General features: G+C 45.6%; 2 protein-coding genes across 2 annotated transcripts in view; one reads left to right on the forward strand and one right to left on the reverse strand.

Moving 5' to 3' along the window:
* Positions 1-11,838: 11,838 nt before the first annotated feature.
* The window catches only part of COIL (coilin), a 53,195-nt gene continuing 38,148 nt past the window's right edge, over positions 11,839-26,885 (reverse strand). The window contains exon 3 of the mRNA XM_081898689.1: positions 11,839-12,080. Coding sequence (XP_081754815.1) covers positions 11,864-12,080 — 217 coding nt within the window. The 3' untranslated portion in view covers positions 11,839-11,863. The remainder of the gene's footprint in view (positions 12,081-26,885) is intronic.
* Positions 12,650-21,617, forward strand: LOC309364167 (meteorin-like protein). Its single transcript, XM_081900952.1, has 4 exons — positions 12,650-13,190; positions 15,834-16,243; positions 17,498-17,557; positions 20,911-21,617. Exons 1-4 carry the CDS (start codon positions 13,066-13,068, stop codon positions 21,225-21,227), a joined length of 912 nt encoding a protein of 303 aa, XP_081757078.1. The 5' UTR covers positions 12,650-13,065; the 3' UTR covers positions 21,228-21,617.

The raw sequence follows: 26,885 nt of genomic DNA on the forward strand, positions 1-26,885 counted from the left end.
TAAGTCAAGGTCCACCTTATGTCTGAGTACTTTACATAGCTTTCCACCCCTCGCCCCAAGAAAAAAAAGGGTTGTATCTTATTTGTAGTGAAATTAGGGCTGGTTGTGATGGTGACTTCCCTGGCACATCTCAAGGCAAAAAGCTGGGAGGCGAAAACCAGGAGTCCTCTGCGTACTGGTCAGAAGTAAATCTGCTGCACAGTACTTGGGAAGATTCCCCCAGAGGATCCACAAGTTCACAGTACCAGCCTCACAGCTCACTTGTGAGAAAGTGCCGCGCATTTCGAGCCATTTCGAATGCTGGAAGGCACTCAAATTCAGAAGTTAGTGTTGCGGTGCATGTAGAGAGCAGCTTATGCGCAGGGTGCCTCATTCGAGAGAATGAGAAGTCAGCAGATATCTGAGCACAGGAACGCGTGTTTGGGTGTTGATGCAAATGGGGAGCCTGTTGGAGGTAAGAAGACTTGAGGTGCTCCCTTGCAGCTGCTGCTTCTGATTCAGATTTGCTGCATTAGTTTTTACACACTGAGCAAAGCGGGGTGCTTTGGTTATAGACACGGGGTGAGCGCTGCTGCAGACACAGCCCCCTCTTCCGCCTCTGTAAGTGGCATGTAGGCCAAGTTACCTTGTGTCCTTACAGTAAGCATTTCCTTCCCTCTGCCCTTTCTGTTGATGGCAGGAAAATTCTCAGCAGCGTGATGCCAACACACAAGTTGGAGTAAGCATTCCAGATGGGGCACTGGGAGTTTCAGCCCCGTGGCCCTTTATAAGAGTTCCTCCGAAAGGTTAACCGTTTACGCTATGTCAGGTAAATTTTAGAAAAATTCTACTCCCTTTCGAGTGCAAACTGTCTCCCCATGTCGTTCCCCGTTGCAAATGAGATCTCTCGTTTGTTTGCTCTCCAGTACCAGCACTGCATCTTTCTCAGGTATTTTAAAATATATATATATGATTTATGTTGCTTGAGGTATTTGCATTCTAGATTGTGTCTTTTTGTTTTTCCAAATGCACACACTTCTAAAATGGGTGTCTTTAAACGTGAGCTATTCTACCTTGCAATGCTTTCCTTCTCGCGGAGCGGGGGGGGAAGTGCTATCTTTCAGAAGGTGTGCGTGCTGTCCGCGTGTTCAGTTTGCGTCAACCAAAAGTCCCTAACCACTGTACTTGATTGTCTTTGAATTTGTCTTCAGGTTAATTAGTTGAAACATAGAAGGCGTACAGAAACAATTAGAGCATGCAAGTGGTGACTGCTCATAGGGCAAGGATGGTGTCTCAAGGCCTTGTGTGTGTGCACTGCTTATTTTGAAAACTCAGTGTCCTTGGCATAGTGCATGCGGTTCCCTCCGCTCTCACGATCGCTCCATTTTCTTCCTGAGAGATGGTTGTTGCCCACCATGGTCTGTGCATAGCCAGAATTGTGCTTTCAAGCTGGGGTTACGTAGGAGAGGCATGGAGCAGTTAACCAGCCTTTTCCAGGATACACCCCATGTTTCTGATGGCATGTCTTTTGAGAGAGAGAGAGAGATGCGAGCCAAAGAACTGTCGTTCTGGCCTTCAAAAGTTCAAGGGCATGTGTTAAAACCCTAGTCTGGGGTCCTCCTAGTGAGGAAAGAGCAACTATGTGGCCAAAGCAAATACCAGTGAGGCTGGACTTTCATCCCCAATGTGACTAGTGATCAGGGATGATGGAAGCTATATTCCAGCAGCTTTCAGAGGGCCACAGGTCTCCACTTCCCTGTGATACAGTCTACGTCCTTGCTTACATTTGCTCACTTGTCACCATGTCCTGTTCTCCGCAACTAACTCCAGGAGACTCTTTCCATAAAAGAATGCCCCCCTCCATTTTAACCAGAATTGTAGCAATAGGTCTGATATTGTTATAGTTCTAAATTATAATAAGATGGAATGTAGCCTCCAATTATAGCCCCTTAACCCAGGAAGTCGGCTTATAGCTGTGGCTGCAAGACTATTGCCACTGTCACTCTTTTACATACCAAAATTTTAAGGTAGGGTACAGTCCTGCAACCTGGGGTGAAGTTCCGTTCTTTTTAATGGGGCTTAATTCTGAGTTAGCATGTGCAGGATTTCCCTCTAAGCCAGAGTAACTATCGCTAATAAGTCAATTGTGGTTGTAGGTATCTTTCTCTTTCTCTCTTTCTTCCTCTCTCTCTATATCTCTATCTCTTTCTCAATGGTCTCTGAAACCCTCAGATAGCTCATAGCTGAAAGGTGAAAAGGTAAAATGACATGTCTTGTTTTTAACCACATCATACCCTTTGGATGGGTGCTGTCAAGACATGGTTGAAACATGAATGTGTTCATCATTGAATGTGTGCTCTGAAACAGCTTCGAGTGCTTAGATGGAATGATAACTCAACCACACCTTCCCCTGGGTGTGGCCTAAGAGTTTTTTTGGGGGGGGGGTTTAATGTCAGGCTGATGGTCATACTCTGATTTTAGAAACCTGCTGTTCCATGTGAGCACATTTGAGTTGCCACCGCAGTGTATAGCTGTTGTCAATTATTCCAAATGTCTGACCTGCTTTTCGGGGGCTTGGGGCGGCTGTCCTACATGTGGGCATTCTTGGGTTTTCAGCATTTAAGTGAGATTCCGCTTTTATCACATCCCAGAGATCCAGAATCAGGGTAGTGACTAATGCTTAGCTTTCACAGGTTACAGGTGAGGCAGTCAAAATGTTCCTGAACATCAGACTGCAGGTGACAGATTACATAACAGGGTCATTTTCCATGGGAGAGGGGCCAATTCTAGTTTTGTACGTACCTGTGAGGCTAGGCTAGAACCCCTTTCCTTTCTATGTGCACAAATATCTTTTTCCATGAAAGAAGCCTTCTGCCTTCAGTCTGAAGTGTTCATGAACAGCTCCTCTCGGTGGGAACTAGGACTCACGAGTCTTTGGAGAGCTGCCGGGTTTCCTTGTGTTTCTATCAATCCGTCTGTTTGTTTGTTTTCCTCTTGTGTGAATTTAGACCGAAGAAAATGTGTGTGGATCTGAATCTGTATTGTCTGCTCTTTGGTGAAACACTGATCTGAATTTGTTTTGTTTTGTTTACATCATCTGTTAATAAAAGATTGGCACCGAATGTTTGTGTCCCTCTTTTTTTAAATAATAATGGTTTCCAATCAAGCAACCTATTAACAAAAATATGAATGGCCTGTGTCGGTACACAAGAAGCGTGTGACATTTGATGTTATGTGGGCTCCAGTCTACAAAAGTGGTGCCACAATAAATGGTTGCTTTTGGGGTGCTGTGATGCTTTTTTGCTTTTACAGCAGTAAACAAGTAAACCTACTGCCTGGAATTTGCCACAAGTGAAAAGAGAAGGGCTGCTAGTTTATTACACAGATCATAAACTTTAAACACGGGCTTTAGGGCAGACAATGTAGTTTGCCTGTAGTTGCTCCTGAGTTCAATTTTGGGCACCCCTAAATTGGATGGGAAAAGGACACAGGTGGCGCTGTGGGTTAAACCACAGAGCCTAGGACTTGCCAATCAGAAGGTCAGCAATTCGAATCCCCACGATGGGGTGAGCTCCCGTTGCTCGGTCCCAGCTCCTGCCAACCTAGCAGTTCAAAAGCACGTCAAAGTGCAAGTAGATAAATAGGAACCGCTCTGGCGGGAAGGTAAACGGCGTTTCCGTGCGCTGCTCTGGTTCGCCAGAAGTGGCTTAGTCATGCTGGCCACATGAAAGACTTCTTTCTGAAAATCTGGTGAAATAATAGTGGGCCATATGGTCTGACTCTGTATAATGCTGCTTCCTATGTCCCTAAAGCAGGGGTTATTAACCTGCAGCCCATATGATGCATGTGAGCTCTCCAAAGTTTTTTTGTGGGCCGCCCCCCAAGGCAAAAATTGCCCTTTGAAAACAAAATGCAGATGCCTTCACAGGTCTCCTGCTGTGATCAGTGATACCAAAAGGTTGTTGTGACAGCCCACCCCCTGAAATGTATTTTTTCAAGAACTAAGAATGTTCATGTACCCTTTCTAAACTTTGATCCCTGGGGGGTTCATCAGGGATCAATTCCTCCCTCTGCATGAAAAAGCCTAGCTTACCTTTCTAAAACAAATTATTCGGAGAGCTGCAAATTTTCTCTGCTCCCCCTCATTGAAATGCTTAATGCTATAGCTAATAAGTGAATCTTCCAGTCGTGGGTTGTTTTACCCATGATGTTCTGGTCCTAATGTAAACCATGGTTTGCAGGATTGGAGATGTAGTGTGGGTTTGCAACTCAAGTTTCAGTGGGCTGAATCCAGTGGTGTCGCTGTGCCAATGGGTAAGACTTGCATCCCCAAAACGTAGGGGATTTTTTTTAAGTGACTCCCTCTTCCCCTTGCAGTCCAGTCCCCTGTATGCCCCCTATAAATTTGCTTGGGGGAGCCTCCTTCAGAGCAGATTTAGGGGAGGTGGGGGGCTGTAAGGGCGGAGAGGGAATTGCTGAAATTGCTCCTGTCTTTTGCTAACCTTGTGATCAGGTGAGCAACCATTGGATGCAAACCAATTTGTTCTTTCCTGGTTCTGGCGAACTCTAGTTTACGCCCCCACCCAAACCACCAACTAGGTTCTGTGCTTGCCTTCCGAGTTAGGACAGAAAGGCCTATAGTTTGAAGCTGTTTTCCCATGCGAAACTGAAAGATGATGACCAGCCATAGCTTGCTGGTTCAGACGTTAATCAAGCTGATTTGTGGAGACGTGCAATTTTAAATTGACTCTGCGTAGAGGAGGAGTGCACAGCCCCATTTATTATCTTTCAACACACGGAAGCCAAACTAAACCGTGGCCTTGGTTATGTTTGCACCATGGAGTTTGCAAGCTGGGGTAATGCAATCGCAGCAGCTTGAGAAAGGCAGGCTGTGATCTCATGAAATAGGCTGGGATGTGGGCAGCGGGAGCCCCAGTGCCATGCAGAAATGAGAATTGTTCTGTAGTTTAAAAAGCATTTCATGTGTTGTGGTGTTTTCATATATATTTATATCACATATATATAATTTTTACTTTTCTAATTTGCATTTCAAAATATTCATTTAAACAACCTTAATTCAATGACTTCCCTTCTTCTCTTTCCATGGTTCATTTTGCATATCAGACATTACATCCCGGCATATTTTACATGAACTAAACCATTCAGTAATCCATTGTTACATCCATCAAAACTTATTTACACTGTTGAATTTATCTTAGTGCTGCCAGCATTTTCAAACGAACACAATTTTCACCCATATATCCAGTAAACATTTTCCAGTCTTCTTTAAACCTATGTTCTTCTTTTTCTCTTATTCTATATGTTAAATCTGCAAGCTGCACATATTCCATCAGTTTAAGTTGCCATTCTTCCTTGGTTGGGACCTCACTCATTTTCCATTTTTGAGCTCACAAAACATGAGCCGTGGTAGTAGCATACACCAATAATATTTTTTAACACCTGGGAATTTCCCTTTGAATTATCCCCAACAGAAAGGACTCTGGTTTTTTGGAAAGGTACTTTCAGACTTTTTTTTCAATTCATTATATATCGTTTCCCAATACTCTTTTTACCCTGCTAGAAGTCTACCACATATGATAGAACGTACCGTCAACCTCATTTCATCTCCAGCACTTACCTGATTTGGACTTACACATTTTAGCAACTCTAAAGGTAAAGGTAAAGGGACCCCTGACCATTAGGTCTAGTCGTGACCGACTCTGGGGTTGTGTAGCTCATCTCGCCTTAATGGCGGAGGGAGCCGGCGTACAGCTTCCAGGTCATGTGGCCAGCATGACTAAGCCTATTCTGGCGAACCAGAGCAGTGCACGGAAACGCCATTTACCTTCCTGCCAGAGCGGTACCTATTTATCTACTTGCACTTTGATGTGCTTTCGAACTGCTAGGTTGGCAGGAGCAGGGGCCGAGCAACGGGAGCTCACCCCGTCGCGAGGATTCGAACCTCCGACCTTCTGATCGGCAAGTCCTAGGATCTGTGGTTTAACCCACAGCGCCACCCGCATCCCTTTTAGCAAGTCTACACAAAGTTAAATACCATCTATCAATCATTTTCAGGTAGTTGTGGCATTTTCAGATGTTCGTAAAATATAAACCCGCACTGGGGTCCTCCTGCCCTCCCAAAGTCGGCTCCCATTTTCACTAGGCCTGCAGTTTGGGAAAATGGCCCACTGACAAACCCAAGTAGCTGTGGATGCGTATGTCCACTGGGGAAGGGGCTGTGAGTTTGCTGGTGGTAGAAAGAGCGGTTCAGAGATCAAGTGCCTCAATGGCTTCTATTGGCAGCAGATGGGCTGGTTTTGAGTGCGGAGTACGTTGGGGCTGAATGAACCCTCCCAGGGGGTCACTTCATCATGGTGTCAGCATCCTCCCAACATCCTTTCCTTTCTGCTTCCCTAGCTGATTCAGAACAAAGGAGGAGCTTTGGCATTTCGACTCCTCATATTGTGCCTGCGATCAGACCTTTTAAAAGACTATTTGCATGTAGCTTTTGATTCCAAAATGAGGTCGGGTCAGATACATTCAGCCGACGTTTTGCTCTGAGCGACGGCATAATTGTCTCGAACCGAGCTTCAGAGATCACTATGCTGCCTTTGTTAGCACAAGATCTTAATGCCAGCTCCCTCCTTCCTCCTAAGGCTGGCAATCGCAAAATTATTTTTGTGCGACATATTAAAATTAACCTAAGTCCCCCATAGTGGGACGCAGGTGGTGCTGTGGGTTAAACCACAGAGCCTAGGACTTGCCAATGAGAAGGTCGGCGGTTCGAATCCCCGCAACAGGGTGAGCTCCCGTTGTTCGGTCCCTGCTCCTGTCCACCTAGCAGTTCAAAAGCACGTCAAAGTGCAAGTAGATAAATAGGTACCGCTCCGGCAGGAAGGTAAACGGCGTTTCCGTGTGCTGCTCTGGTTCTCCAGAAGCGGCTTAGTCATGCTGGCCACAGGACCTGGAAGCTGTTCGCCGGCTCTCTTGGCCAATAAAGCAAGATGAGCGCCACAACCCCAGAGTCGGCCACGACTGGACCTAATGGTCAGGGGTCCCTTTACCTTTACTATCCTCATATTGTCTGGTTAGCTCAGCTGGTTAGAGCATAATGCCAAGGTCCCAGGTTTGATCCCCATATGGGACAGCTGCATATTTTTCAGGGTCCCTTCCAATTCTATGATTCTACGTTCCTCAGCAAGCCATTCAGTCTGAATACAGTGGTACCTCAAGTTAAGAACTTAATTCCTTCCGGAGGTCCGTACTTAACCTGAAACTGTTCTTAACCTGAAGCACCACTTTAGCTAATGGGGCCTCGCACTGCCGCTGCACCTCCAGAGCATGATTTCTGTTCTCATCCTGAAGCAAAGTTCTTAACCCAAGGTACTATTTCTGGGTTAGCGGAGTCTGTAACCTGAAGCGTATGTAACCCAAGGTACCACTGTATAGCTGTTTCTACTGCCCAGGACCATAAAGAGAGCTGGACCACCGAAGAATTGATGCTTTTGAATTCTGGTGCTGGAGGAGACTCGTGAGAGTCCCATGGACTGCAAGAATATCAAACCTATCCATTCTTCAGGAAATCAGCCCTGAGTGCTCACTGGAAGGACAGATCCTGAAGCTGAGACTCCAATACTTTGGCCACCTCATGAGAAGAGAAGACTCCCTGGAAAAGACCCTGATATTGGGAAAGATTGGGGGTACAAGGAGAAGGGGACGACAGAGGACGAGATGGTTGGACAGTGTTCTCGAAGCTACCAGCATGAGTTTGACCAAACTGAGGGAGGCAGTAGAAGACAGGAGTGCCTGGCGTGCTCTGGTCCATGGGGTCACGAAGAGTCAGACACAACTAAATGACTAAACAACAACAAAACTGCCCAGGATGCAAGGAGGGACCGCAGGAACTCCACGTTGACCCACGCTCTCCATTTCACATTGGCTGGCCTTAAAAAGAGCCTCTTTCCCTCACAGTGGCTGGCTGCGCAGAGCACAAAACGCTTCTCCGGGAGCTGTCCAGAGCCATGGCTCTCTGAGCTGCCACTCCCCTCGCTCTGGGCAGCTGTGGACAATGTGAGAACGTTCTGTTGGCAACGAGGTAACAGATGGCCTTAAAAGTCTTGCTGCCCGTGAGCCTTGCCTTATTGAGAGGGGGTGGGGAGAACAATAGCGCACAGAGCTGAGCATGTGCCACACAACAGCGCACAGAGCCATTGTCCGTGCCCGGGTGCGAAATCCCAATTCCACGCTTAAGGGAGACCGAAAGGGAGCCTCGCTTCTCGAGACCCGCAAAAGAGCAGCTCCCCATGTTGCACATTGAAGCCCAGGAAAGGCAATGCATATAGAAATCTAATTATTGGCAGGCACAGAGCGGGCTTTTAGCATGATAATCGCAGGGACCCCCGGGGCTTTCTTGTTCAGGGACCCCTGAAAGGCGATCCTGAAAGCCAAAGTTAAAGCCATTGAATTTCCATCAATCATTCAATGTTTGCTTTGATTGCGCTGACAAGATTCTGCTTTGTTGGCTCTTAAAAGTGCAGTGAGAAACTCTTATTAATCACTTTAAGATATATATTTTTTTCTTTCCAAAGACAAAAGGAGGTTGGTCTCCTCATTAACCGTCAGCCGGAGCCAGAAGGGCTGAGAATGAGCGCTTTGTGGGACAGAAGGGGTTTCGGGTAACGGTGCATTCGGGCAAACTTTTTCACTGCTCACCAACAGGGTGCTGCCGATTTTGAAACCGTGCTGTGCTTTCAAAGCCAGAGGATCAACTTGGTGCGCACATCGGCCTGGCGGTGCAACGAACTGCCAGATGTGCAAGCCAGGTCGACAGTGAGATCCAGCAGCAGAGATTCCTCACCACTCGTTCCCCAGGGGTCTTATGGTGACTGATAAGATGCTTTGCATGCAGTCCCAGGTGGAACTGGGGAAAACAACTTCCTGCAACCTTGGTAAGCAGCTGCCTGTTAGTGTAGACCAGGCATAGGCAAACTCGGCCCTCCAGATGTTTTGGGACTACAACTCCCATCATCCCTGGCCACTGGTCCTGTCAGCTAGGGATGATGGGAGTTGTAGTCCCAAAACATCTGGAGGGCGAGGTTACCTATGCCTGGTGTAGACTATACTGGCTTAAGTTTGGGCTGGTCATGTGTGGATGCCTGATGATCGTCTTCCAAAGCAACTACTCTATTCCGAACTTAAAAATGGAAAGCATAATGCTTGTGGTCAGCAAAAGAGGTTTAAAGACTCTCTCGAGGCAAATCTAAAAAAAAAAAATGTAGTATAAACACCGACAACTGGGTGGTTCCCAACAGAATATTAAAACATCAAACATTAAAAACTTCCCTAAACAGGGCTGCCATCAGATGTCTTCTAAAAGTCAGGTTGTTGTTTATTTCCTTGACATCTGGTGGGAGGGTTTAAAGACTCTCTCAAGGCAAATCTATAAAAAAAGTAGTATAAACACCGACAAATGGGAAACACTCACCTGCAAGAGCTCCAGTTGGAGAACAGCCTTTACTAAAGATGTCATGGACTTTGAAGACGCTCGAACTCAGGATGCAAGGGAGAAACGTGCTAAGAGGAAGACACGCTTGGCAAACCCTCAGCTCCTGCCTGGAAACCAATGTCCCCACTGTGGAAGGACGTGTGGATCCAGAATTGGCCTCCACAGTCACTTACGGACTCACTGTTAAGACCGTATTCATGGAAGACAATCTTACTCTGCTACGAGTGATCACCAAAGAAGAAGTGGACCCAGTGGTTTGACTTGCTATAACACATCATAGCTGCATTCCCATATTTTAAAAAGCCAAGAGGTGCAGTGGTGTGCGGTCAGTGGACCAGGGGAACTAGGCTGGTCCCCTAAATTTTCCCGCTGGCAGCTCCTTCCCAAAGCCCAGGAAGCTTCTGCCCAGCATAGGGAGGGAGGTGCGATGCTCGGATTGATCCAAGAGCCCTTCCACCACCTTCCCAAAGCCCACCTGGGGAGGAGGCAGGAGGACTCCAGCATCTTGTCAGAGGCCTGGCATCTCCTTCCCCAAACCCCTGAAGCTTTTTCTGTCTGTCTTACAGATGGAGGCACAAGATGGTCACGTGATCACTCACAAGCTGGTCCTCCAGCCCTAATGGTTCTTCTACAAAAAAAATCACTTCATGCCTCTGAAAAGGTTCACAATTCTTCAGTGTTTTTTTCCTGGTTTGGTCTTGGGAACTCCTCTTGAAATCAGTGGGTTGCAGCTATGCTTGACTTTGAGTGGATTATTATATTGTGTTGTACTGTATTGTGTTGTGTTGTGTTGTGTTGTGTTGTGTTGTATTTATACATACATACATACGCTGCCCATCTGGCTGGGTTTCCCCGGCCACTCTGGGCGGCTTCCAACACAATATTAAAATACAATAATGCCTTAAACCTTAAAAGCTTCCCTAAACAGGGCTGCCTTCAGGTGTCTTCTAAAAGTCTGGTAGTTGTTCTTCTCTTTGACATCTGGTGGGAGGGCGTTCCACCACTATCAAGAAGGCCCTCTGCCTGATTCCCTATAACTTGGCTTCTCACAGTGAGGGAACCGCCAAAAGGCCCTCGGCGCTGGACCTCAGTGTCTGGGTAGAACGATGGGGGTGGAGACGCTCCTTCAGATATTCTTCAGATTCCTGACTTTAGACGAGGAGAATTTAAAACTTCCCAGAAGGTTATCACAAAGCCATGTTGCTTCACCTTGGTCCAATTGGTCTCCAGCAGTAGCCACTTGACAGTCCCTTGTACGCAAATCATTAAAACCATTTCATAACCACCAGCATTTGGCCAAAGGAAAGCAGGCACTTTTGTTTCACAGAAAATGAATCGGCGGTGGGGGTGGGGTTCAATTATAACGACAGCTGGCAATTATACTGGTGGCTTCCTCCATTTAAAAAAAAGCAAGTAAGAAAAATCATCTTAATAAAATGCATTTCCATGGAACACTTTTTCAGATTTAGTTACTATGCATGTTTATGCATTGAATATGAAATACCAGTCAGATTGCCTGCACAGAACCTGAAAATTTGGCAAAAAAAAACCCCCACAACCCCTTTTTGTTCTTTAACAGAGGATAGGAACAGCCTTGGGGCTTCCTGCTGGTTTTCCTCCTTGGCCTTTTAATTCACCTCTTCTCTGCCTGCTGTGAAGCACATTAGAGTCCTGCTCACTACAGCTGGCAGAGACAAAAGAGGAAGGAATAAACAGCAGCAGGTTTAAAAATAACAAAAGAGCCTTCCCCGGGTGGCAACCTGGCAACTTAGAAACACCAGTGCACTCCCCAAAGGTGACTGGCTTTTTAAAAATGCACTGCTCAAGAGCCAAGTAAGACAGAGATTGTTTTCCTCTTTGGCACTGTCATTACTTTTGAGCCTTTCTCAACCGTTACTGTACTCCAAAACCCAATGGAGAGGCTGTTTAAAATCGAAGGTGCATTCTTGTGAGTTTATAGGATGGGGGGGAATGGATAACATACAAACAAAAACCGAAGCCCCATACAGCTGTGAAGAAAACCTCAGGTCCACGTTGTGCACTTAGCAAAAGTGTACAAACAGCAGGTGAAGTATTAAGAGCCAGTGTGGTGTAGTGGTTAAGAGCAGTGGACTCGTAATGTCGTGAACCGGGTTCGCGTCTCCGCTCCTCCACATGCAGCTGCTGGGTGGCCTTGGGCCAGTCACACTTCTCTGAAGTCTCTCAGCCCCACGCACCTCACAGCGTGTTTGTTTTGGGGGAGGAAGGGAAAAGGAGATTGTTAGCCGCTTGGAGACTCATTAGGGTAGTGATAAAGCGGGATATCAAATCCAAACTCCTCTTCTAAGTGCATCAACACACACCTGCAACTGGCATACCAGATTACAGTGGTACCTCGGGTTAAGTACTTAATTCGTTCCGGAGGTCCATTCTTAACCTGAAGCTGTTCTTGACCTGAGGTACCACTTTAGCTAATGGGGCCTCCTGCTGCCGCTGCGCCACTGTTGTGCGATTTCTGTTCTCATCCTGAAGCAAAGTTCTTAACCTGAGGTAATATTTCTGGGTTAGCGGAGTCTGTAACCTGAAGCGTATGTAACCCGAGGTACCACTGTATTGTCTTTCTTAAAAAATAATTTTTGTATTTGTTTTTTTGAAAAGTATAAACATGTAACAAAAAACAATTCCAAATGCAAATATTGATATTACTCTGAATTTCCTGACTCCTCCACCCCCCCATCCATTCCATGGATGATAATGATAATATTTACAACTGCATATCCAAATTCTTGTCCTTCTGAATTATCCATAGTCTCCATTACTTTACAAGTGTGGTTTTCTTAAAGTTCTTGTCTTCTTGATTTCTGAGCTTCCCGGTTAATTTTGCCATTTCGACATCATCTCTTATGCGGTCTGTATTGATCCATAGTTGCTCCTAGCGTTAGTGGCTGCAGGAGAGAGATGTAATAATGAGATATAATAATAATAATAATAATAATAATAATAATAATAATAATAATAATAATAATAATAAATAAAATATAAATAAATAAATAAAATAATAATAAAATATTAATAACGACGATAAGTTGCTGTTATTCTTTCCTATACCACCTTCCCGACCCACAGCCCATACATGAACAGCTAAATGCACGCGCGCGCACTAACTGGGCATTCAATAATGGCGAGGACGCTCCTTGCTCCCTTATGTATGTATAATTTGGTTTGGTGGAGGGGGGCGCCTCTTTGCAACAAAGCGCAGCCCCTGTGTTTGGCGATGCTGGGGGGAGAAGTGGGAGTTCTGGAAAACCAGGGACATCTGTCAACTCAACCGCAGATTAGACATCGTTGAAATACAGGCATGGGACGCGGGTAGGGAGGGTCGAAGGCTCTCCCGTTTCATTCGCTTCGTCCTGTTGCGCACAGCGCGCGCCTCTGTCTCTCTCCAGTCTCCATCCCGCGCTCTCCAACCAGGCCGCTTTCCTTCTCCCTCCCGCGTAGAGAGAAGGGAAAACGAAGCACCCTTTTCCCCTCTCCTTCCCTTCTCGACGGAGGGACTGGCTTCGCGCTGGCTCGGCCCCCAGCTGCCCCCAAGCCGCCGCTTGATGTCCCCGGAGAGGGAGGCGCGGAGCAAGCGCGCAGGGACGCCGCGGATGCGGATGCTGCTCCCGCTGCTGCTCCGCCTGTGGCTGCAGCCGTGCGCCGCCGACTACTGCAGCTGGAAGGGCAGGTAAGCCGCGGGCGGAGAGGGCGAAGCAAAGCGACGCGGAACTTACGCGCCAGAGGAATTATTATTAATTCAATTTCTATATCCGAAGATCCCAGGGCAGTGCACAACATCTGCCGAGGAACTGGATATTATTATTATTATTATTATTATTATTATTATTATTATTATTATTATTATTATTACTATTAATTCATTTTCTATATCCAAAGATTCCAGGGGAGTGCGCAACATTAACAGCATAATTCTCATAGCATAATAGCGTAATTTTAAATACCTGGCAGATTTAAGCACATTGTCCTGGCAAACAGTCTGATAGGTTTAAGTCCCATTGAGTTCAAGGGAAGCAATTTCAACTTGGCTCTCCCACTGAACTCAAAGGGATTTTAAGGCTGGGGCAATGTACACTCCTCCAACTGCATAAAATATTGTTCTCCTGAATGCAATGAGGCTTATTTCTGAATGTATAGAATCACGCTACACAAGGCTCCCCACCACCTCCCCGTCAAGCTCTAACTTTCTGCAGTTCTTAAATATGGACGGCTTGTTCTGAAATGACCCCTGTATAATTACATTTTCACTTATTTAAAAAAGCTAAAACTTGTTTGTCTCGACAACGTACAGAATGCGTCAATTGGCTACCTAAAAGCAGCCATGTTCTGCTCTGTAATCTGAAGCAAATAGGTGCTGAAAGCTGAACTGGCATCCGTAAATCACATTGTTAGATTTGATATTTGACTGAGTAGAAGATTTCCCCTTTAGCCTCTGGCCTGCTCTGGCTCAAAGACTGACTTCCTAAATATCTGTCCCAAAATTGCTATTGGTGAATGTGACTCCAGTCCAGAGATAAATTCATATATGAGGAAACATACACACCAGTCAGAAGACCAAAATTGTTAGTTTTATGTATGAATTTGTGTGTGTAGGTTTTTTAAAATTAAGAATAACATGAAACAACACACAAAAACAACAAAATAATGTGTATTGGTAACTAGGTGCAAAGCAAAATGCAGGTTTTGTGTATAAGGCAGAAAATAGTAGCAGCATACAATCAGAACCTTAGAATTGGCTTGGAAGGGATCCTGATAATCATCTCTTCTAACCCACTGAAATGCACTGAAATTCCCACATGGGAATTGAACCTGCGACCTTGGTGTTATCAGCACCATGCTCTAACCAACAGAGCTACCCAGAGTTAAGTTAATAACCAAGCCAAAAATATGTATGAGTTACAGGGAGGGGGGATGAGGTTCCTTTAGGTAATAGTTGGATGCGGGTGGCGCTGTGGTCTAAACCACTGAGCCTCTTGGGCTTGCCGATCAGAAAGTCGGCGGTTCGAATCCCTGCGATGGAGTGAGCTCCCATTGCTCTGTCCCAGCTCCTGCCAACCTAGCAGTTCGAAAGCACGCCAGCGCAAGTAGATAAATAGGTACCGCTGTGGCGGGAAGGTAAATGGCATTTCTGTGCGCTCTGGTTTCCATCACGGTGTCCTATTGCGCCAGAAGCAATTTAGTCATGCTGGCCACATGACCCGGAAAGCTGTCTGTGGACAAACGCTGGCTCCCTTGGCCTGAAAGCAAGATGAGCGCCGCAACCCCATAGTCGCCCTTGACTGGACTTAATTGTCGAGGGGTCCTTTACCTTTACCTTTAGGTAACAGTTGATAACAGAAATAAATCTGAAGCAAAATCAGCATAAAAGGGATCCTTTTGTTGTTGTTGTTGCTCCACGCATCATTCTAAAGCGTTGTGTAAGTTTCTCAGTCAGAGCAAAGTACCATGCCCATCTCAACAGTGTGGTTAGCTTTGATGAAGGCTCTCTTCTCCTCAATGGGAGGTTTCCTCTGCCGGTGTTGAGGAAATTCATTCAGTGCCACACTTGAGAGATCCGGCCCGATGCCCCAATCTTGAGAGGGATGGTTTATTGGCTAGTTTTGGGTTTTATTTTGTGTTTTTATATTGTGGTGTTATATTGTGAACCGCACTGAGACCTGCAGGTATAGGGGTGGTATACTACTACTACTACTACTACTACTAATAATAATAATAATAATTTAATTTGTATACCAAATAATAACAACAACAACAACAACAATAGTAATATGGGACGCGGGTGGCGCTGTGGGTTAAACCACAGAGCCTAGGACTTGCCGATCAGAAGGTCAGCGGTTCGAATCCCCGCAATAGGGTGAGCTCCCGTTGCTCGGTCCCTGTTCCTGCCAACCTAGCAGTTCGAAAGCACGTCAAAGTGCAAGTAGATAAATAGGTACTGCTGCGGTGGGAAGTTAAATGGCATTTCCGTGCACTGCTCTGGTTCGCCAGAAGCGGCTTAGTCATGCTGGCCACATGACCTGGAAGCTGTACGCAGGCTCCCTCAGCCAGTAAAGCGAGATGAGCGCCGCAACCCCAGAGTCGGCCACGACTGGACCTAATGGTCAGGGGTCCCTTTACCTTTACCTTTTAATAATAGTAATAATAATAATTCCATCTGGACAAAAACACTCATGGAGGAGGCGAAGCAGAGCTGGTAAGGGGTGTGTCCTATGGCAAGGAGTTTGGTTATGGAAGGAGGTGTGGCCTGGATAGAGTCCCAAGGGCCAGATAGAGAGATTTGGTTGTCATAGTTGTCCATCCCTCTGTTTTCCAGCGGCTTGAGCTGGGAGCCCCGCTCCCGTGCGGTGGAGCAGGTCCACCTGCGCTGCACCGAGGGCTTTCTGGAATGGATGTACCCGACCCGAGCCCTCCGCGTCATCTTGGAGCCCAACCTGTCCAGCGCTCAGCACACCGCCGTCTGCATCAAGCCGTCCAACACTTTCCAAGGTGCCAACATCTACGTGGAGAGGGACGGGCAGCTCCACCTGCTGCTGAGTGACACTGAGGAGCCCCGCCTGCACCAAGTCTCCTGCTTCAGCACCCGCACGCCCCAGAGGGTGGCGCTTTTCCTGCAGGCCAGTCCTCAGAGGGACATCAGCCGCAGGACAGCCAGCTTCCAGTATGAGTTGCTGAGCAACAAGACTGTCACAGGCCCAGACTTCCAGAAAATGGCGCTCGTGGAAGGTAAACGATTACGTGTGGGTCTCATTTCCCCCAGTTTGGTGTTCGAACCTCATGTGGGGACGGAGTCCTTCAAGTTCACATGAAATAACCCCATCCCACCCCAAAAGCTGCTCATAAAACAAATAGATCAATAAAATATCAAACGTATATATATAAGAAAAAGCAAGCTATTCACATCAACAGCTGCAACCAGGTCAAAAGATGAAATGAAAGCAAAGCCAGCCAATCAGTCAGCTATACCAGAAGCCCTGAAGAGCAAAATAAAACCTTTACCCATTTTTCTGCTATTATTATTATTATTATTATTTATTAATTAGTATATATTTATACCTTGCCTTTTCCCCTAAAGGCAGCTTACAGATAAAAACATAGGGAAATATAGGGAAAACAAACATTAAAAAATTGTTAAACATTGGTAGTATTAAAGCTCTGTACCTTGGTTTTTGAACAACTCAGTTCTCGAACGTTTTGGCTCCCGAATGGACTGTTCTGAAGTGACTGTTTCCGTTTGTGAACTATTTTTGGAAACCAAACACCTGATGAGGCTTCTGCAGCTTCCGAACATTTTGGAAGCCAAACGGCCTTCCGGAATGGATTCCATTTGACTTCCAAGGTAAAACTGTACATATATATAATCTGTTTAAAACATACAAATAATTACAATCCACCAAGAAGGCCCCCTCTTGCATCCCCACCAGTTAAACTATAAAAGAATTAAAATAATATAAGAAGAAACATGTTGAATGCTATGAGCACACATTCCTAGTGAACCATCCAAGATATCTAATTCCAGAGAGTGCTTGTCTTAAAAAGACCTCGCAGCTCATTTATTTGTCAAATGTCCCTATTTTCACTGGAGAAATATTGGAGGGTAAGAAGCTGACCTCTACAGGCCTGAGCAATCGACAGAAATTATGCACTGCTTTGGAAACAGATGCTCCTGAGCGGATTATCACAAGACCCCTCAAGGTCAGAGGTGAGGAACCTGTGACTCTTCAGATGTTGTTGGGCTGCAGGCAGCAGGGCCAGGAGCTGGGGTGAATGGAGCTCTGGTCCATCAACATCTGCAGGACCCCAGATTCCACTCCCCCACCCCATGTTACAGAAAATCATACAAATGCTCTCAGATGCTCAGAATGAAGGCAAAACCTGATCCAGATGCCAATGAGGTCGTTGTACCAGGCTCACCATTTGGGACTCGTTTAAGAGCCCTCTAGTAACCCTCCTTATTGACTTTGTGTTTTCCTTCCCCAGCTATGTGCCGCCCCTGTGACAACATGGAACTTCTCATGGCTATTTGCAGCAGTGATTTTGGTAAGTGAGCTTGGCAGGAGAACATCGTTTTTTGGAGAGGTGCAAACAGTGCAATCCTGTGCATATTTAGAGTCAGAAGTAAATCCCACTGTGTCCCATCAGGTAAGTGCGCAGGTAGGACTGCAGCCTGAATGAAAGGCCTCTTGCTGATCAGCTGTTAAGTTGGAGCATAGCCTAGTGCCTCTGAGCACTGAGTATCCTAACTGGTGAGGAACTGCCCAGCAACAGCATCTCAGTCTTGTCTGAACTGAACTTTGTTTTCCTGGCCCTCATCCAGTCCATTATTGCAACAACGCAATAATGATTTCTTGGGGGAACACTACTTAGCTCCATGGGTTGTCTAGTATGGGGTCCCATGAGGGTTGGTCCATGTTCTTTAACATCTGTATGAAACTGCTGAGCAGGATCATAGAGAGTTTTGGAGTGTGTGGTCGTCCACAAGTAGGAAGGAAATGGAATGACTGCAATGCTGTCTCCTCAATCCCAAACACAAAGTTGCTCCAGAAGGATATCATGGTCTATGGTATTGAAATATTGAAAGTGTTGAGAAATCGAGGAAGATCAACAGAGTCACACTCCCCTAGTCAGTCTCCCTCCCTCTCCCTCTTCCTCTCTCTGTCTCTGTTCTCGAACGGTTCCATTTTTCAATATTTCAGTTCCTGGAAGCCAAAAACCTGGAAGTAAATGCTCTGGTTTTCCTTGGAATGTGACGCTGTTTTGCTTGAGTTCAAGAAGCTTTTGCAATCAATCGGAAGCCACGCCTCGGTTGTCGAACGTTTTGGAAGTCGAACAGTCTTCCAGAATGGATTACTGTACGTTCAACAACTGAGGTTTGACTGTCGAAAATTTGTCTCCTGCAGGACTAACTGGTTCTGGCAGGATCTGGTATGAACCACTGAGTAGAGCCCTACAATGGTTCCACGCTGCTAATGGTCTTTAAGGTTCACATCACTGAAACATCAAGCAATGATTTTCATGAACAAATGGGTCATCACAGATAGAACTTTTGTGCCACTCCAATCATGCCCAGTGGTGGCCATTCTGTCTTCTGTAACCACTTTCCTGGGAGTAAGATCCAGTGAACTTATATTGCACTGCAAGTCGTATGAAGTGGCTCATTGTGTAGAAGTCTACTCAAAGCCAATTCACATCACTATTTGGGGAGGGGTGGGGGTGGGCATCTTTTTGAACCATGGCGACTTTTATTTTTGTCGCCATCCCAGACCGATTGTGAACTTCAGAATGATCCATCACATACATCTGGCTCCACTGTATTCGTGGTGATGTTCTACATTGAAATCTGGGTCCTCAGGATAGCATTTAGACGGCCACTGCCTTGAGTGTGCAACTGAATTCTGCCTGACAAAACACCCCTCCTCATTAAATATCTATATTTTTTAAGGCCTGTGGGTGAATAAATCGTCCCTAATTTGGTCACAAGCCCATTTCCACACCTGTAGCTCTCAGACAACAATTTCTACTTGTGATCGAAAATAAGGAACCCCAAACCAACTAATCAATTATGGAATTTGTCTGCAAAGGAAAGCAGCATTTGAAATCTTCCCCTTTTGGGGGATAATTATCTCACTCATGTCATGGGCACAAAGAACTTACTTAGGAAGATTTCGGGAACTTCCTTAGTTAATCCAATTTCCTGGAGCCACTAGCCTTTTAGCATAACAGATGTCCCCCTGTTCTGTTCCCATTCTCCCCCCCCCCCCGCCCCCCCCGCACTCAGCTTCAGTCAAGTCTATTGACAAACTATAATGCTCTTGTTCTTCCTGTTCCAAGTTGTTCCTGAGGTCTGAGGGCCTCCGCTCTTATGAACCATAAAGCTAAGTGTGCTTTGGGGGTCAATCGCACTTTCACGACCAGTTATTTGATCTAATACACACACACACACACACACACACACACAAAAAAAAAACCTGGGGGTGGCAACTGCTAAACTCGGGACAAGGAAGTGAAGCCATAACTAGTGTCAGTTCAAAGGGCTCTTTCGTCTGCTCTGTGGATGCTTTAAGTCTAAATACCCCCACCATGTGGCCTTCAGCACAACACCTGTCCGTCATGTGTGTGTGTTTGTGTGTGTGTTTTGCAGGCCCAGCAAGGAGGAACTTCCTCACTTGAGACCCCAGTAACCAGTGCTGGATTTACGCAAAAGCTAAACAAGCTATAGCTTGGGGTCACACTCTCTTGGGAATCCCAAAAAAATTAAAGGGGGGGAACTGGATGTACATTTTCAAAATATAAGATAAAAAAACAAATAAAATAAAACCTACATACAGCAACAGTGTTTTGTGTTGTGTAGGCTCCTATGATGTTAGTCATGGGCCCCACAAGCTAGCCTGCTCCCTAAAATATCACTGGTTTGCTCATTTCTATATATAGGGTGCCTACATTCTGCATGGACTGGTTGCGTGGCAACATGTGCCAATGGCTTTAGATAGCTATTAGGTACATAAATTACCATATAGCATATATTCAACACAAAAAACAGTGACAATTTGTTGTTGACAAAGGACAGCTGGACATATAAAGGGCCCCATTACCTTCAGTAGCGTAGGGCCTCATCAGACCTAAATCCGGCCCTGCCGGTAACTTAATCAACTGAAAAACAGTGGGGCTCATTGCTTTAGCTGAGCAACAGAAGGAGGGAAATGATCTACCGGCTTGAGCAGAGTAGTAGACGTTGGGCACATCCGCACATGACATTTAAAGCACTGTGATACCACTTTAGAAACGTCACAGTTTCCCCAAAGAATCATGGGAAGCATCAGGAGACCCTTATCGCCCTCACAGAGCTACAATTCAGAGTTTTCTGGGGAAAGGGACTGACTGTTAAGCCACCCTAAGGACGGTAGCTCTGTGAGGGGAAAGGAGGTCCGCTTGAAAACTCTCAGTAACCTTAACAAACTACACACCCCATAGTTATTTGGGGGAAGCCAAACCATTACTGTATAAAGTAAAAGGTAAAGGACCCCTGGATGGTTAAGTGATTTCAGCTGATGGGCATGGTTTGGGGGAAATGGAATCGTGGGCCAAATTAGACCCACTGGTGGGCCAAGTTTGACCCACAGGCTGAGATGGAATCTTCACCCCTAGAGTTACACCCGTCTTCCACGTTGTTGGTTTTCAGGTGTCAACTAAGAAACAGTTTTCTTTGCCCAGGCTTGATAATGCAATATTTAATCCTTAGCAGCATTACATGAGTCAGCGTTTCGACGATTTGTTGTTTGAAAATGCTCTCACCTGTTTTTAAAATTATGTTTGTTTCGGATTGCCCTGTGCCCATTTGGAGGAAGGGCGATTCATAGTTCCCTTATAAATAAACACACAAAATTTACACCTAGTGGTGAGAGGGTCGATCCACAACGTCACCCACGATGCGGAGAACCACATGTCCCAGGTGGAAGTCGGTGCGCGGCGGGTCTACAGGCAGAAAAACCAGATCTTTCAGCAAGATAAAGTGAGCGGCGAATGGCGAGGACCCGTCAAGACCTTGCTGCAGTGTAAGGTGAAGAAAGGAACCGGCGATTTCCTCTTCACGGGCAATGAGCACTTTGGGGAAGCTTGGCTGGGCTGTGCCCCGCGATTTAAAGACTTTGGTGCCGTCTATCAAAAAGCTATTGAGAGGGGGGCAAATCCCTGCGAGTTTCCATTTGACTAAGGAGTCGCCATGCCTGTCGTGATGATCCAAAGGACCATTTTCAGGACAGCTTTGCGTATAAGGGAGAAGCATGGCACTCGTGTTGTTTGGCAGAGGTGGAGCGTCAAAGGAGAAGTGTGCGTTTTCTTTAAGGGAAAGGGAGCCAGAGAATAGCGACAGGTTAGCTAACAAGTCTCTTCTCGGCAATGGACTCGTCGTGGGCAAGTTAAGTCAACCCAGTTCCTGACTGGGAAAAGGGGGAAGTTGTAGTGGCCTACCTCACAGGGTTGTTGTGAGGGCAAACAATAAAGAATATAAAGCACTTTGCTAATAAAAAAAAGAACAGAGGAAGGATGAGTCGGAATTGTATTGTCTCAAATATCAGATGTGTTCTGAACTCCACTGTGGCAATCACACAGGGTCCTCGGATGTTTAACGGTCTATTGATCCCTGTGCCACCACTGTGATCACTTCCCCGCTGCCACCAATCAGTTACTCTCTGGTAAAATACTGAGTCCAGAAAGTTGTTAAAAGTGAACCAAAAAAAAAGAGTTTATTTTACAAACATTAACAAGTTTATGGTTTCTCAGACAAAATTCCTGTCAGTATCTTAACTTTAGTTTCTTTACCAGCCTATACCTTCCTAATACCTTCTGACTGATAACCGTATCTCAACTGTTTGACTGACTCCTCTTAACAAATTCGCTCACTCTCTCACACCAGACTAGCCCAACCCACAGACTTATCTTCTCTGTCTCTTCTAACTCCAGACTGTCTTCTCAACCACCCTAACTCTAACTCCGCCCCAAAGCCCTCTGTGCTTAAACCTTATACACAGTTAACTCTGCCCATTGGGTTCCCATTGGTTTGTTGTTGTTGTTTAGTTGTTTAGTCGTGTCCGACTCTTCGTGACCCCATGGACCAGAGCACGTCAGGCACTCCTGTCTTCCATCGCCTCCCGCAGTTTCGTCAAACTCATGCTGGTAGCTTTGAGAACACTGTCCAACCATCTCGTCCTCTGTCGTCCCCTTCTCCTTCTGCCCTCCATCTTTCCCAACATCAGGGTCTTTTCCAGTGGGTCTTCTCTTCTCATGAGGTGGCCAAAGTAATGGAGCCTCAGCTTCAGGATCTGTGCTTCCAGTGAGCACTCAGGGCTGATTTCCTTCAGAACGGAGATGTTTGATCTTCTTGCAAACCATGGGACTCTCAAGAGTCTCCTCCAGCACCATAATTCAAAAGCATTGAATTGGTTACAATCCCATTGGTTACAAATAGTTAATCCCTTCCTTATGAACCTAGTATGATGTCACACACCTAGGAGGGCAAACGCCACATCCACTAACCAGCTACAGAGGCTTTGTTTAGCCCGGCAGAGTAGCCGACTTGGGGACTGAGACAAGGAGATGTTGGTACTATCTGAGAAAAGTTCTATGTTCTGCTGCCACACCTGTGTCTAGTGTGGTGCAAGGAACCTCAGGGATGGAGTCCATACTCCATAATGGCCTTGGGGTTGTCTACACCCCATCAGGCATTCTCTTCAGAGGTTTTTGGCCAGACTGGAATGGTTCTGTGACCCCATAGTAATGCCCCTTGCCTGACTTGCTGGGGAGATCAAGGTGGCTTGTCAGGTGCTCAGCCTACACTCGAGTAGGACCCTGGCAGAGACACATGCCCGACTGGCATGTTCTCTCCCTCCTGGTCTTTCGTTCGGGAGCTTCAAAAGCTTTCTTCTACCCGAACATCACAGCGACCGATGCCAACCGACAACGGCACACTTAGGGATCCGCAGAGTTTGCGCATCATTCGTGACAGACCTCAGCAACTCTGCATTTTGGCTAATCGACTTTATTTACATATAAACACACACATAGCACTGCATCATGGCTCCCCCTCTCTCTCTAGCATCAGACAGCAAAGAGAAAAAGAGCAAAGGACAATAGTCCCACTTCACGGAACACAGTAACACAAACATCCTGTCTCTGTCACTTCCCACTCTGTGGAGTCAAAACATATACCGTCATGTGAAAGATAAAAATCCTATGACTGCAATCATAGAGCAGGAATTCTAACAAGTTTACAGGTTATCAAAGGTGTAGGAGTCGCTCGCATCTGCTGCCTGCACAGTCCTGTTCTTTTTGACAGAGGCTGCGCCTCTTTTAGTCCAGGCAGTGGTTGCAGGCTGCAAAGATACTCACTCTCTCCCCCCCCTCGACACACTATCATGAAGTCCAAGCGAGAGAAAACTCTAATGAGCTTTTGAGTGACTGGGACCACCCCTATAAAGGGCAGGCTGTGTGAATAGAAGTCCGTGCAGCTTATCCTGCTCTGCTCCGGTGAAAGGAGTCTCACTTAAGCTGCGCTGAAACGAGACCCTTCCATTTAAAGCTACTCTTTTGTTAGAAAAAATAAAAAGTACAGCAGTCAGCATATTGTAAAACACCAATTGACATTTTCCTTCTGAAGAGTTGCGGTCATTTCTTAATTTCGCTGAACCCACTGTCGCTATTTAAAAGTAGATCTGTCCAGCCCAACATCTGACTCATGCAAGTTGATTTTTCATCTCCATCCTATTTATTTCTTTATTTCATCTGTAGCCACCAGAGCCAACTCCTAGGGATCAAGGTCTCTTTGTGTCTGCCCCCCCATGAAATATTTGAAGGGGCCAGGCCACCCCCACATCCAAAGCTGGTGGGCATTGCAATTCAAACGATGTGTGTGTGCCACATCATGTGATCCAATTTTATGCAGGTGGGGCTTACTGGCCCCCCAATGTTTTATTCAGGTTGGCAGCCCTGTTTGTAGCCCACCTTTTCTCCAAGCTCAAGGTGCTTTATTTGGTTCTCCCCCTCCTTATTTAATGCCCACATCAACACTGTGAGGTAAGTTGCACTAAGATGTGGTAGCTGGCCCAAAGTCACAAAGTTTAGGGAAGTTTTTAATGTGTGATGTTTTATTCTGTTTTTAATCTGTTGGCAGCCTCCCAGACTGGCTGGAGAAACCCAGCCAGATGGGCGGGGTATAAATAATAATAATAATAATAATAATAATAATAATAATAATAATTATTATTATTATTATTATTATTATTATTATTATACTCTTCCCACCCCTTGTGTGGAGGCTAGATGAGCGCCACATCTCATCTGCATAAAATAAAGTAGTGGCCGCCCCTCCTTGCTGTACGCATGAGATGGAGACCCATGTTTACCACACAGTGGTAAAATCCACATCGCTATCTACCACTGACGGACCCACGAGGAGGATACCAAGAGAGAAAGACAGGCAACAGCCCAGATTGTCCTCCTTCCCACAATCTCGTCTCCCATGACCTGCCCTGTGTGGAGCATCTTGACACCAAAACAGAAGTTAGTTTTCATTGTGGTCTTGCAATTTATTTTCATTGGTGCTTGTACAGGAGGATCTGTATGCCAGAAGATGGGATATAAATACAGTGGACGCTCGGGTTGCAAACGTGATCCGTGTGGGATGCACGTTCGCAACCTGCAGTGTTCGCAACCCGTGTCTGCGCACGTGCAGGTTGCGATTCAGTGCTCCTGCGCAAAGCACGATTTAGCGCTTCTGCGCATGTATGACCGCCGAAACCCGGAAGTAACCCGCTCCAGTACGTCTGGCTTTTGGCAGTCTGCAACCCAAAAAAAACGCAACCTGAAGCAGCTGTAACCCAAGGTATGACTGTAATTGCAATATACAAGAAGCCTGTGGGCTGGACTGACTATGAAACTTGAATTCCAACTGGGAGAGATGGAGGTAGGGCCTGGGAAGAGAGTTCGGCCGATGCCTACCCCCCTCAAATTTGCCTGTTGTTGTTGTTGTTTAGTCGTTTAGTCGTGTCCGACTCTTCGTGACCCCATGGACCAGAGCACGCCAGGCACTTCTGTCTTCCACTGCCTCCTGTAGTTTGGTCAAACTCATGCTGGTAGCTTCGAGAACACTATCCAACCATCTTGTCCTCTGTCGTCCCCTTCTCCTTGTGCCCTCCATCTTTCCCAGCGTCAGGGTCTTTTCCAGGGAGTCTTCTCTTCTTATGAGGTGGCCAAAGTATTGGAGCCCCAGCTTCACGATCTGTCCTTCCAGTTAGCACTCAGGGCTGATTTCCTTCAGAATGGATAGGTTTGATCTTCTTGCAGTCCATAGGACTCTCAAGAGTCACCTCCAGCATCAATTTTTCGGTGTTCAGCCTTCTTTATGGTCCAGCTTTCACTTCCATACATCAATACTGGGAAAACCATAGCTTTTACTCATATTCTGCTCAAAACTGCCTTTTGCCATGTAAGGAAGGCCTGCCCACCAACCTCGCTTCCAACGGGTTGAGATCTGAATTCAAAACACATGAATGTGCCACACTATCTCATCTAGTTAAGTAGTTCTCAATAGTCATTGACTTTCCTTGGTGAACTTAAGGATCCACATTAACCACCTGACCGCAGCCTTTGTCAAACATGTTGGGTGCAACAAACCCCAAAGACAACATCTGTTGGTAAAAGACAATGCCAAGCTTTCAGGATTATCAGAGCTCTTCTGCATAGTTTTTGGGGCTGCCAAGTATATATTAATGTTTGTTGATTAATTAAGAGACTACAAGAAATGCTGCTTGCTATTCTGGCAGATTTTTGTGTGTGTAGAAAAATATTTCATGCAACTGCTTAAGGACAGCAAGCATTGCCTTAAAAAGAGGCGCACCATCTGTGCAAGAGGAAAATTGACTAGAAGCAAAAAGTGCTTCTTCTTTTAGAAAAAGCTTTTTTCCTTTCTTCAAAATTTCCTGAACTGGAGTGAGCATACTGCACTGTATCTGCACACACATAGAATTAAAAATAGTAAACAAACACACAAGGATTCTCTCGTAAATTAAGTGATCTAAGAATTTTAGATCCACACAAAGGAGCCAAACCAACTGTTGGCGTCTTGGAAATAAACGTATTTGCTTTATTCATTTGACTGAGCAATCTATGGTGGGAAGAACGGAAACTCAGCAGAAATATAAATCCGTTTCATCTGCAATCACTAGCTCAGCCGTTTTAACCAAACTACGGTGCTAAAAAGAAAACTATGGGCAGAGCCCTGTGATATGCAAAACTAGTGGGAGTTTTACTAGCTTTTTCAACAGAAGGTAAGGGGGGAAAGAGGTTGGATTTGAGTTATGAGCAACAGAAGTAATTGGATTATAATATCATGGTTGTGATTTAATAGACAGAAGATAAGATGCAGCAAAAGGGGAGAAACAACATGGAAAACAGGCAAGGAAGTTGACAAAGATGAAATTGTGTTTTGATTGTGTATGTTAAAAGTGTTGAAACTTAATAAATTATCACTGAAGGGAAAAAAAGAGTAGTTTTATTTATCCAACAATGAATATGCGTTATATGTAGCATTAAACGGTATAATTCAGAGTATTTCTGATATTATCTTTAAACATACACACTCTATTCCCAAATCATCATGGAACCATGAATTCGAAGTGCTGGCATTTTCTCCTAAATTATCTCCCTTCTTTTCAATTAGCTTATTATTATTTTAATGGGGGGTCCTCCCTCCCTCCCACAGCTTTTTGGACTTGCTCACATAATTGCCTATATTTTATGTAAATGGAATTGTTACACCGTAAAATGATATACAAATGTGTCTACCACACAAAGTCCAATAAAGAGCCTGAATGAA

This window comes from Podarcis melisellensis (assembly GCF_964234715.1).
Source record: "Podarcis melisellensis genome assembly, chromosome: 2".
Classification (NCBI taxonomy): Eukaryota; Metazoa; Chordata; class Lepidosauria; order Squamata; family Lacertidae; genus Podarcis; species Podarcis melisellensis.

Excerpts from the sequence above, each read along its gene's own strand:
- LOC309364167 (XM_081900952.1), top strand. The coding sequence starts at position 13,066 with ATGTCCCCGGAGAGGGAGGCGCGGAGCAAGCGCGCAGGGACGCCGCGG. Across the intron at positions 16,244-17,497 it reads GAAAATGGCGCTCGTGGAAG|CTATGTGCCGCCCCTGTGAC; the intron begins GTAAACGATTAC and ends TTCCTTCCCCAG. Across the intron at positions 17,558-20,910 it reads TATTTGCAGCAGTGATTTTG|TGGTGAGAGGGTCGATCCAC; the intron begins GTAAGTGAGCTT and ends ATTTACACCTAG.